This window comes from Rhea pennata, chromosome 2 (assembly GCF_028389875.1).
Source record: "Rhea pennata isolate bPtePen1 chromosome 2, bPtePen1.pri, whole genome shotgun sequence".
Lineage (NCBI taxonomy): Eukaryota > Metazoa > Chordata > Aves > Rheiformes > Rheidae > Rhea > Rhea pennata.
Genome location: NC_084664.1, coordinates 134466677 through 134479479, shown reverse-complemented (window position 1 = coordinate 134479479; position 12803 = coordinate 134466677). Strand labels below are relative to the sequence as shown.

The window sequence follows — 12803 nt, the reverse complement described above, 5'->3', positions numbered from 1 at the left end:
TCACTATTCAGCATTACCCAAGTTACAGCATTGCAAAGAACCTGTGGCAAATTGCATCTATCCATATAGATATACCTCCCAGAGCTTATCTTAAGGGATGCTGAAGGTAAGAGTAATCTGCAGCCGGTCTGCATGGTCTGTGGCTTACTAGACTCTTGGGGCACTGGTGGGGAAGTGAAATGGGGAGTATGAGACTACATGAATATAAGCAGTAGTGCTACCTATTGTTTTGTGCTTCCTTTAGTAGAAACAGTATGCACCTTACTTGTCCGGATTACCTCTACCTTCCTTGTTCCTCCCAGAAATCACCTGCTAAGAAGCTAACTAATGCACTTAGCAAGTCTTTAAGCTGTGCTTCCAGCCGTGAACCTTTGCACCCAATGTTCCCTGACCAGCCTGAAAAACCTCTAAACCTGGCTCATATTGTGTAAGTATCTGTGTGCTGTAGAGAAAGTAAGCTTTGTTTGAGGTGTTGCTTACACCTTGTGTAGATAAGATGATGCTGAACAAAATGGATGGCAGCTGAGTCAGATCAAGTTCAATGCATCACTATGCAAATTCACTGGTAGAGGTATTTGATATAAAAGTGTTACTCTGTGTGATTGAAAGTCAGTGGAATGTGTTCATATCACCTACACAAATACTGGGATGCAATGTTTGTGTATCCCCATTCTCCTAGGAAGTGGAGAAGAAATATCCCTACAATTTCATATAGTTCCAATATTTAGCACTTTGGGATGTATTCATGCTTAGGACATTCCTTCTGTCATCTGGAGTCTCTAAACTTCAGTGTAGCTCATGCATGTCTTACAGTGAGGCACTAGAGGAAAGTGAGGCTCAACCAATTTTGTTGAAATCAAGGTCAGTTTTCACTGACTGGAGTGAAACTTCAGGATGTCACCTGGCCCTGAAGACTAGCTATGTGATTCTGCATAAGATTTATGTCTTTAATTACAACACAATTTGAAAAGGTCCATCTTTACAGTTTGATATCTTGGGGAAGACTCAAAACAGAGAGGAAACATAATTAATTGTGCAGGGTGGGGAAATCATCACTTCAGATATTTTTTTCTCTAAAGGGTGTCCATCATCTGTACTAGCAGTTGCTCAAATTTTCTTATCTATCAGTTTGTTACCTTTGCTCCTTTTCCTTAAAAGGAAAGAAAAAAGTTAAATTTTCCAAATATTTCAGGAAAAACCAAGAGATTAGTAGGAAAAAAGTTTGGAAAAGTTTGGAAAAAATGGAGAAATTATTCCAAAAATACTAACTTCCAAGTATTTCTCTTGAGACTGTGCTGTTATATTTCTTAGGAAAAGATCTTTCTTAACCATCTTCTTAAGGGCCCTGAATGAAGCCTTTCAGGCAACAGCCATTATAATTGTATTTGCATGCGGTACATCTGAGTTACTGGATACTGAATCTATTCCTATCTGTAATTATTATATGTATTTACATTTGTCAGTACTGAACATTTTTACGCGGCACCTTTAAGGATAAGTGCCCATGGGCCATCATGCACTGTGTGACACATTGAGAATTCATCTAACCTACCTAACATTTTAAGGATAAATCATGCTGATGGTCTTCCTTTTGTGGAATATGCATAATGGGACTTTTCCAAGGCAGAAAAGAGTGCTCTACTTTTAAAATGTGAGGTGCCTCTGACAGAGATTTAATTCCAAATCCTTGTTACACTGATAGTTAAAATCAGTGCAGATCTTTATAGCAGTGTAATGGGGCACATTGTTCTTTGGAATATATCATTTCGAGATGGATTTTTGCCATGCTACCGAGCATGCTATAAAAGCCTAGCTCTGTTGGTGAGTCAATGATAATTGCACAGGGCAGATTCTGGCCATCCTTAAGAGAAATGGAAAGAGACGGGGAGCATGAAGCTGGAACAGAAGCCTCTGTTTCATGTTGCCTGGAGGCTTACTAAGGCTTTGGTGTGTGGTGACAGATAGCAGGTAGTAAGAACTGGGCTACAGCAAATGAAGTAAATGCATTTTGGTAAGGCAAGGCAAGGCAAGGCAAGGCATGGTAAAGAGAAGATACCATAACTGAGTAGGACCTATTCCAAATCTTTGCTGAGAAATTAACGCCTTCCTTTCTTCCTAAGTACACAGACATAATTTAGAGTGATTGAATGTGAAAAGGAGTAGCTATCTATTTTGTTTTATGATATAGTTTCTCTTTATCGGTAGATAGAAAGCAATATAACTATATTGTGTATAATGATACATGAGTGACAAACCAGTAGGTTGTGGAGGTAGTGTGATCTACAGTGTAATTCCCATGAATTAACTGAGGGGAAAGATATGCTCTAGTACTTCTCTGAGAATACCTTCTTACTGATGTGATTTTTAATTTTAAATGTAATGGAAGATAAGAGGTGAGAAACAGCTCTGGGCAAGAATTCAGGCAAAAAGGTTTTTATACATGCATTAATGGAAGAATTCTAGCAACAAAATGGTATTCTTTTTTCAGTAGTTTTGACCTTAAATGAGGACAAACACTCTCTGCCTTTTATACCGCCTTTCGTTTCCATTGTTCTTCCACCTTTGAGTGATAACACACAGAACACAATTTTTCTGTTTTGTAGGTGCCACAAAGAATTTTCAGTTAAGTAAGAAATACACCTAAAGCACATTTGGAATGATGTAAGAAATAATTATCAATGTGTGGTTAATTTAATGGAGGAACTTCTGAAGTGTCATTTTGCCTTTCTATAAAAAAGATTGCCAACAAAAAAGAAACACCAAGCTATGGAGATGACAAATGATATTATTGGAGTGTCATATGGGGATTTTTAAATGCATTCTGCACTGGCCTGACTTTATTTCCATAATTTTTGATATCAGTGTGAAGAGATTAGACTAGCATGGAGCACTTTGGAAAATTTCTGTTATTTAATTTGTTATTTTAGTGTAAGTATGTGCTATGCTATAGCATGCATTTATTACACAGGGTATTCAGTAAGTATGTTTTTAAGTGTTTTCTGCCTCCTTGGGGAGAGCTGATTGAGTATCATAAGTTCATTTTCGCCAGAAAGCTTAACCACTCACTTCCAGAAGTTTAGAAATAACTCTGAATGGTATGGATTTATAGTCAATTGCTAAGACTTTTTTTTTTTTTTTTAACTCTAAAGCCTGCTGTTCTTGTCTTTCCATGTTGCATATCAGATTTTATACTTGAATATCCATTTGATATTCAAGTTTAACATGAGGATTGTGATAGTGACCACCAGGCTTTAAGAAATTTGCCTTGAAAAGCTCAGATTAGTTTTAATAATAGTTTTCTTGATATAAGAATTGAAAAACAAATGCTAATCACAAAACATTAGGAAAGCCTTAGAGTTTATAAGCATTTGTGCAGAAGAGCAATACTGCATGTGTAAGCAGCATCAATGACTTTTATGCATAGACACTCTTGTGCTTTTTGCAGAATCAGGGTTATAAGAATGAAAAGAATGAAATATGTCTGGTGCCCTACTTTTACCACATAAATTTTAAATTGACAATTTAATTAATGATCTCTTTTCTATTTCATTTTGGCTGCAAAAGAGATACTTGGTGAGTATTTTTCTTCTTTAGTATACTTCTTGGAGGAAAAAACCTTGGAAAAAATCTATAATCTCATCATTACAAATCACTAACTTTCATGAGAGTCCAGAACCAAAGAAATAATTGCATTTGAATATGGCGATGTAGTGAGAGGAAAGAGCTGTGTTGGGTGTTGGAAGCTCTCCCTTCTGTCTTTATAGCTTAGAGAAGACATGAACTTTTATAGAGCTTAGAGAAAACATGAACCTAAAGTGAATAGGTGATGATCTACTGAGATTTGTGGGCACAGTGAACTCAGGCAACAGAGGTATATCGGGTACAAGCCAAACTGGAGCTCGGGCTGGTGTAGCCCCCACCAGGAACTGCTGCGATGGCAGACCCCCATCTCTGCACCCTTCATGCCCCCTTACCCTGGGGTTGCTGCTCAGGAACCAGCCTCTCCCCCTTCTCCCCTTGTGGTCTAAGATTGCACAGCCCAGCATTGGACCTCCCTCTCAGAAACCCCAGACCATGCAGAATCAGTAACTGAATATATTCACTGGACAGTGGTTACACTGTGAAAATAAAAAAGCGGTAAAATAGTAGTTGCATGTAGTTGGTATGAAATATTGCTCCTAAGTCAATTACCAGTTGATGATTCCCAGTCAGCAAAATACCAGCTGCTCACCAAATAAGATCAATTTCTTAATATTCCTTTAAAGTTTACTTTCAAATTTCTCTGTATTTCAAGACTGATACCAAAGGGACCTTTCTATTTCTATTGGCACCCCTCCTGGCCTCAGTCAAGTTTCTCCTAGTTTTGATGAGCCACTCCATGAAAAATAATATTATGCACTTCTCTGTTAGGCCCTAAGTACATTGAGTCATCTATTTCTCAGATTGGTGACCAACTATATCTGGAGTTTATTGTATGGTTCTGCAGATGGTGGGCTAGGCTAAAAGTATATTTTCTTATAATGGAACAACATGCAAAACCCTATATGTTTCTATACCCCATTTTAAACCTGTTAAAATCAGTAGGTTATTTTCATGCTGAGAAATCACCTTGGAATTATCTAAGAAGACATTCATGTTTTTTTTCTAACAGATACAAATTAAGAAAGGAAATAATGCACTCATAGTTCACTTCTATGGAAACGTGGCTTTCTTAATGTCTTGTACAGAGTTCAGGTGACTGATTGTCCTGCGAAATCAGAGCCTAGTGAATTTTCTGGAGATGGCTACTATATTTTGATTTGTACATTTGCCAAATTCAAAAAGCAAGATAGCTCTTTCACAGAGCTTTAAGGGGATAATAACCAACTTGAAATCCAGGGAATCTAAAGTCTGAACAGATATATGGTTTCAGGTTCGGTTTATATCCAGTTGAAGTCCCTATGATTCTAATATTGTATTTTTCTATTTTTTTCCAAAATGTGTATTTTTTTTGCCCAATGTTGCATAAGAAGTCCATTTAGAAGAGAAAATTTCTCTTTGATGGATACAGAAGAACAGATTATGCACAAAATGTTTTTTAAAACTTAAAGATAAAAAGGAAGCAGATGAAAATATTGCTTCTCATTTCATTTTTAGTAAGAGCAGGAAATAAAGAATATATTAATAAAGCCATCATTATTTACATGTCCTTTCTAACTAGCTACATATTTTAAATTTTGCTTTAGAGATGTTAACTACCGGTTGAAAAGCTTTAAAGTTAAACCAGTTTCATACTGCACATAATTTATGGGACACTCTAGGGTATAGGTACATTGTGGTCACTGTGTGGATATGGTAGCATGGAGTTTAGTGTAGTTGATCATATGAAAAGCTGTGTAGTTCACTGGCAGTCACCCCTGCAAATTTCCCTGCTGCCACAGCTAGCCTACTACTCATGCTCAGCCTAGCTAGCTGAAAGCGGTGACTACATTATAGGCTACAGGCTCTGGAAAGAAAAAACGGCATAGTAATTATTTTCCAAAATAGGAAAAAGGATCAAGCAAGTTACTTAAAATTCACCTCAGAATGCACACAAACATTATTTCCTTCCAGACCTAAGTAACAGTGTCTTTTTGTTGACTTCTGGTTAAAAATGCAACATCTTTAATTTGGAACTATTGCTATTTAAAGCAGAAAGTGCCAGTAGTAAGTCACTGTGAACAATAAGATTATCTAGGTCTCTGTAAATACTATTGCTGATGGGGTTTTTGGTACAAAATCAATACGATTGGATATTTTACCTCCTTCTAGGCCACCCCGACCTGTAACCAGCATGAACGATACACTCTTCTCCCACTCTGTTCCCTCAGGAAGTCCTTTTGCAAACCGAAGGTGAGTTCTTATCCTAACTTATATTAAACCACTGTATGAGGAAGGTGGAGGTTTCTATTTTAAGTTCCCTTTTTCCCCAGAACTGTAACAGAAAGTTAACAGAATCTGAGCAGAGAAATGCCTCCGTCATTTTGGACCAATACCTAGATATCAGCTCCAGATTGCTCGATAGAGAGTTGGAGTTGGGATACCCCAAAGTCCACCACCGAGCATAGAGCTTCAGCTCTGCTTTGAACCCCTAAGTCATACTAAATGTGCTCAGGTGCAGCCTAGGTGCCCTCTGACAGGGGCTGAAAATGGGCTACTGATGACAAGGCATTTTGCAGATGTAGGATTGCTGTATTAATAGAAACTGGGTCCTGCATAATGTTACTTACTTGGAATGCCTACATCAGGCATGGCAGTACCATGCAGAGATATCTCTGCAGGCTCTGAACAGGCTCACTTGCCCACCAGAAGTAATACAGGCTTAGTAACTTACTGGCCAAAATTAGTGAACCCCTATATCTCAGCAGAGTTTGTCATGCAGCCATGTGATTTTCCATGCCTGAGCTAGCTCAGCCACCACAGCATAGCACTACTTTGTGTCCTGTGCATGCACCTAGTGAGCAGAAACAGTAGCTTGCCACCTGGGAGAATATGAGCCAAAGTTTAGGTCATGTCACAAGTAGGAATGAATTATGTATATCGCTGAAACTATTTGGAGGATATAGAAGAAAAAAATCCCTTCAACGTATATTACATGTCTAAATCTGTAAAATTTATATTTCCAATATGTGCCTCCTGATTAAATAAATATGGCCATAGCAGCTGGTATGTGATCTGTGGAGCACAGAACAGAGAAAATGTGTTCATTGATGCTGAAGATAAATGTGGCAATCACTAAGAAGGGCTTAGAGTGGGACCTCCAGGAACAGCCATCCCTAACCTGGAAAATGATTCAGATTCAGTTTTGAATGTAGCATAATCTAGTGTCCTAGATTCATTTCAACCACTAACTAAAAATCCTGTAATAATAAGTTTTGAAGTCTTCATGTGAAATGTATTCGTCCTGCAGACCAGTTTTGAGAAGTACTTATTTGCTGTCCTGAGAGGTATCGGTATGCTCCTTGTAAGACTATGTTACAGTTTTCTTGAATGCAGTAAAATTGTAATAGCATGGTGCTGACTCTTCCCTTTTCTGGCCCAATGATTTAGTTTCAACTCCTATTGCTACTTGGCAAATAAGATAACCTCAGACACTGCAAATTCATTCAGCCAATGGATTTTTCCATTCATCGAGGTTTTTAAGAAAGCAAGACTTCCTTACTCCTGTTAAACCAGAGTTCCATTAAAGACTACAAGAGAGAAAGAATAGTCTTGGAATATGGTGACCCTTCAGGAAACAAAACAGATAAGGGTGGTCAGAAACAAAGAAAAGGTTTTCCTTTTCCCAAAGAAAAGGTGCTTGCAGCTGGGTATGTACATTTTGGCTCACACAGCCAAAATACGTGTGTAGCATTCGCTAACTGTTTCACCCCATCTATGTAATCCTACCAGTGCACATAGATGAGAAAATGGCAGAAAAATAACTTCTTGCTACATTGAGGAAGATGAGCAATGTGTCTTCCTTGAGTGCATTTTATCGCTTGGTTCTTGCTGTATGTGTCCATGCTTCAGTGTTCCCAAATAATCAAACACAATCTCTGGGCATGCATGGCTATTTTTAACACCAGAAACAAGTCCACAGTGTACCACATTGCAATATCTTCTAAAGAGTGGAAGTGTTTACTACTACTTTGATTAATGAACTTTGTTACTGGGGGTAATTAACTCTCGTTATCAAAGTGCAATTTGCTGCTGGGTATGGCTACAATGCCTGTTGAAGGCCAACCCCAAAGCAGCTCCCAAAACCAAATCCGCAGCCTGTATAGATAGTGAGAGTGGCACATTTATTTCTTTCTACTGTTGTAGAATACAGGAGTCCATGGGCCAGAGCAAGTCAGGATAACCTGTCTGCAGTGCCTCCGAGACAGGTCATTAAGAGCAATGTGGACATAGCTGTTATTTCTGTTTGTCCCCAAGAAGTCCCTGTGCTCATTCAGAAGAAAGTTTGTTTTACCATTTAGATTAGGCACCTACAGTAAGGTTTACAGCACTATCTACCATGCTACTTGTTTGTTCCATATATGAAAAATTCCTGGCTATTTTACTTCTATGTTCCTTAGCAATTTAGGGTACTGTTAACTGTCAGGATTAAACGTGTATAATTCCTGGACAACTATAATTCCTTTTCTCCTAGAACAAAGACTGATTGATGGTGAATCCCCTAGAGGCATGAGACGTTAAATAAAAACTTGGACTATAGGGAGCCAGACTTCCTTATATGTATGTAGCATAACATTTTTATAGACCAGTAAGTTTCCATAATGCTGTGGTCAGTTCTGACTTTTTTTAGAGTTAACAGTACCCTGATATGTAAAACAATATTCTACATTAAAAGCTATTTTAACTTTTGTTTCATCACCCTAGTGGTATTTTAAGTGCATCACAAATTGTTCTCATTTTTATTTTGAACACTTACAAATTTAAATTGATTTTTTAATTGAAAAAACCCTCAAATCTGTATTCTTTCTCTGTGATTAGAAATTGCCTTTATTGTACTGAAGGCAGTTTGAACAGGCTGCTCTCTGTGTGTATTTTGGGGGGTATTAACAAGGTTTCGTTGTTTGACTCATTCAGGTTGCTTGGGGGTATAAATGTAGCCAGTCCTGTGGCTGATGAGCATTCTCTTATAAAGCTGTATGTGAATCAGCTTCACAACAATTCACGGTCAGTATGAGAGCACTAACCCACTAATTGCTGTAGTTCTGTAGCTCGTACACTAAATCATTAGCAATTCCACTAAATTACTAAGCATATTCTTAAAGGAGGCTCTGGCAGGCTAGAGGATTGCTGTGGCTTTAATTAATCTTTTGATTAGGCTTCCTGCTGGCTGTGGGCTTTGCCAACTTTTCTTGCCTTTGCACAGCACAAACCTTTCATTTTACCTTTTCACTTAGGATTACAGTTAATATTGTGTATCTGGAGGAAGCTGGAAGCATTTCTTCCTGAAAACCAAAAAGTACACCTTTCTGTTTTCGTCTTCAGTGTGTGGCTTTACTGGCCCATTCTTAGCAGAGGTACGACGGAGCCTCGCGCGGTGCTTTGGAAGCCGTTCCAGGTCTCGCAGCCTGCCAGCTCGCCTTTCTCCACGGTGCCTGCGGCTGCTGATTACCATTCTGCAGTCAGCTCCGCTTGCCAACAGCCTTATGGCAACTGCGACCGCTTTGCTTTTCAAAATGGCCACAGAATAGGCGTAAATCCTACTGAAGCTGATGACGGCTTCCCGTTAACCTAGAGAATTTGAGGTTTTGTTGTCCCACCCTTGTCCCAGCCTCCTCTCTCATCTTAGTGATCGAAAGGAAGCAACTATTTCATTTCGCATAAAAGATGTGCAGTAGGCTGAGAACAGCTCCCCATTTTTTTTCTGTGGAGTGTAATAACGTTTCTTTTTTCTTTTTTTTTTTTTTTTGATTGGTCCTTGAACATTAACTATAATTTAGTGAGGCAGTACAGAGATCCAGGTACTTTTCTCCAAAATACCAACTTCTTCAATCTGTATTAGGCTAATAACAAAATCTTCATTCATTCTTTTAGGTTTTACTATTATTATTGCCCTGGGAAAATCAGACCTCATTAGTGGAAGCTCATTCTATCGTACATCATAGAAACAGACTTTGACAGCTCTGTTTGCAGTTTGGCTGATTTTGTATTAAATGCTCCGTGCTTCATATTGTGATAAAGATTGTACAGTCCAAGAGTAAAATGTCTAACTAAACATAATCAACACTAAAAGCTCTGCTGGCTGTTTTTCACTGCAGACAATGTGTGCTGTAATCTAGTTCAGAGGTTCCAGATAGCTTTAAAGAAAGATTTTATGCAATTAAAGTGTTTATACAAAAGCAAATTGGCATGGAGTCATTTGCAGCATGCTCCAGGTTTTTATTTCAGATGGTTGCGTTCACATAAGAACGTGACCATTCACGAAGAGTTTCCCCATGCAGCAGGAAATGCTGAATTCAGCTCAGCAAGTCATTCTGCTGCTGGAAATGAATATGGTACCATACGTTCAGCAAAATATCATCTTTATTTCTGGATTCATGAGTGAAAAGGGAAATGAACTGGGAAGAAAAAGAATCTTATCAAAGAAAAGGTCTTTGGTAACTAGTGGAAATGATGACAAATTGTGGGGAACAGCTGAAAGGAAATTGGACATTACAAGTTATTTGCAGTTTAGCTGAATTTGAAGCACCAATTTTGGGTAGATGTGCAATTATGCCAAAGTTCAAAGGAGATCAGATGTAATCTCTCCCTGAGATGCTTTTCAAGATACTTCAAAATCAAAATCCCCTTAGAATTTCCCACTTCACTTTCCTTAGTCTGAGCCCCATGTCCATAAGAGATCTTCTGCTAGTAGATTGCCATAGGAATTACAAATACCTTTCTTCTAAATGTATACAGTGTGCAAATTTATATGAACGCTATGTTAGGCCTAGCTGATTCCTTTACTTCCCTATGTATAGCTCAGGAACAACTTTAAAGTACTTATGTATATAGAAAATAAGAGACAAAAAAGTCTGTGATCTTCCTAATACCAAATCACTGTCATTTGTTGTGCTGGCAGTTTATATATATTTATATATGATTAAAACCACAAGTCTTATATTTTTTTTACAGTAGCTAATATTCAGTTTTTAGTCTCACTTGTTTTTGCGATCTCTTGCGTTTACCTAGAGGGCAGCAGAACAAGGGAATATTGCCACAGAGTAGGTAATATGCTTCCCAACACGATGGACTGGATATGTTATATCAAACCAAGTAAATTGAGCATTGTAGAAACTGTTGTCTGGTCAAGAGGGAAAACTACACCCAGCTGAATTAACATTCTTTTCTTTATTTGCATTCTCTCATTCTCCAGCTGCAGTCAAACTACATTTAAGCTACTGCAGTAGTGGACACAATCTCCTTCTCTCTCTTCATACATCTCCTTTAAACTGTCTAAATATGGGGCTTATGATGGGATAAGATAAAACAGCAGTTTTTACCTGCATTTTTCTAAGCTCCCTCCACAGCTCATAAATTTAGTTCTTCTTAAGAAGGAATAAACTAGAATAAATGGAGTCATACAGTGCATTCTGATGAACTTGAAATTACTTGTAATTCTGTGGTAGATAGAAAGAATGCACCGCAGTATCAAATGCCCCAAACCAGTGAGAAAGTGAGTCATAATTAATGCGGAGTCAGAGTATGGTACCTTTTTTGACCTCCATATAAAATCTAAAAAAAAAATTTCTATATTCTATGTCAGCATAGGGCTCTGAGAGAGATTAGGCCAAATTTTTGGACAGCAGCTAGATTTAGAGCAAAACATGGTGGTTACTGCTGTTGTCTGTGTTTCTATCTTTTAAGAGTATGGTAGACTTGAATGGTATGTTGTCTTTGTATATTGTTTTCAGAACAAGTTGAGAATCCTCCTTGTTTTACTGACTAGTATTCTGCCTGCTGAAGGAAAGGTTTATATGTCTGATTGTTTCAGTAGCGAGGCAGACTCTAAAAAGTGTACAACATTTACATTGGTATTGCTAGGTCTACATCTTAGTAGATGTCAGCTCAGAACTGGTGGGTTTATCTCTTATTTTGAATGGGAAATCATCCTTGGGCAGCTCGTTTTAGCAGGCATGTATCTTTAAAAGATATGTTCTAGTCAGCAGAGCCCAGAGAAATTCACTGTGGTCTAAAAATTGAGGACACTAGCTAAAGCAATCTCTGAATCATTAGCTATAATTTGGGGTATTTATGGAAGGTGTAGGAGGTCGCAGAAGACCAGAAAAGACAAATGTAGATTCTTCAAAAGGAAGGAAGGTTAAAGGCGGAAACAGGAGCAAAGATCTAAGGGATTATACAGCTTGCAGCCTAACCTTGCTATCCAAAGATATTGAAATTATGATACAATTAGTAAGCACCTGGAGGATAATAAGCCAAGGAGAAATAGCCAACATGGATTTGTCAAGGACAAATTATGTCATACCAACCTAATTTCTTTCATTGACAGAATAACTAGTCCAGTGGGTAAAAAAGAAACAGCAGATGTGATATATCTTGACCTTAAAAAGACTTTTGATAGAGTCCCAGATAACACTTTCAAACGTACCCAAAGGAAATGTGGGCTAGGGGAAATTAGTATGAGGTCAATGAACAAGTGGTTGAAAATCAGTAATTAAATTTTTGGTAGTTCACAGCCAGTCTGGAAGGATATATCAACTAGGATTGTTGAAATCTATTTTAAGTCAGACAGTATCCTGCATTTCTAGTAATGGTCTAGATGGAGCAATAGAGTGAATATATGCAATTTATAAATTATACAAAGCTGAAAGAGTTATGGGAAGAAGTGCTTGGACAGTAGTTTCCAAATTAAAAAATGAGCTAAATGACAATGCTGATAGTTGATCTCCAAATGATCTGGAATCAGTTAGAGAAAACTCAGTAATGACAAGTGAAAAGTGCTATGGTAAGGAAGCAAACCTTACAATGGAAATATGCACAAAAAGATGAGAGTGAGTAACTGGATAGAAATATTGTATAAAAGGACCTTGCAGTTAAAGTGAACCAGAAATGAATTCAAGTCAGCAATGTAATTGTTAGATTGAGTCTGATTCTGGAGAGTCCAGGTGAAAAGGCATTACCCCACATCACGCTGAGAAGGCACCTGCCTGGATCCAGCATAGTGCTCAGCCCTGGAATAAGTGTGCTGGCCAGCATGAGAGAGTCCAGAAGAGAGACCCAAACATAAAAAAAAAAAAAAAACCTCAGGAAGTATTACTGCTTAGAAAAGGTTGAGAGATTTAAGTTTA

At 38.0% G+C, this 12803-nt stretch overlaps 1 protein-coding gene across 17 annotated transcripts in view; it reads left to right on the top strand.

The window, feature by feature from the left end:
* The window catches only part of DTNA (dystrobrevin alpha), a 222817-nt gene that overhangs the window by 172891 nt on the left and 37123 nt on the right, over window positions 1–12803 (top strand). For 11 of the 17 annotated variants that reach the window (XR_009957702.1, XM_062570397.1, XM_062570406.1 and 8 more), the window contains 3 exons: window positions 303–427; window positions 5791–5871; window positions 8593–8682. Coding sequence is in view for 16 of the 17 variants with exons in the window: in XM_062570397.1 (XP_062426381.1) it covers window positions 303–427; window positions 5791–5871; window positions 8593–8682 (296 nt within the window). In the remaining variant the exon portion in view is untranslated. The remainder of the gene's footprint in view (window positions 1–302; window positions 428–5790; window positions 5872–8592; window positions 8683–12803) is intronic. The other 6 variants (XM_062570410.1, XM_062570408.1, XM_062570409.1 and 3 more) reach the window with 1 other exon arrangement.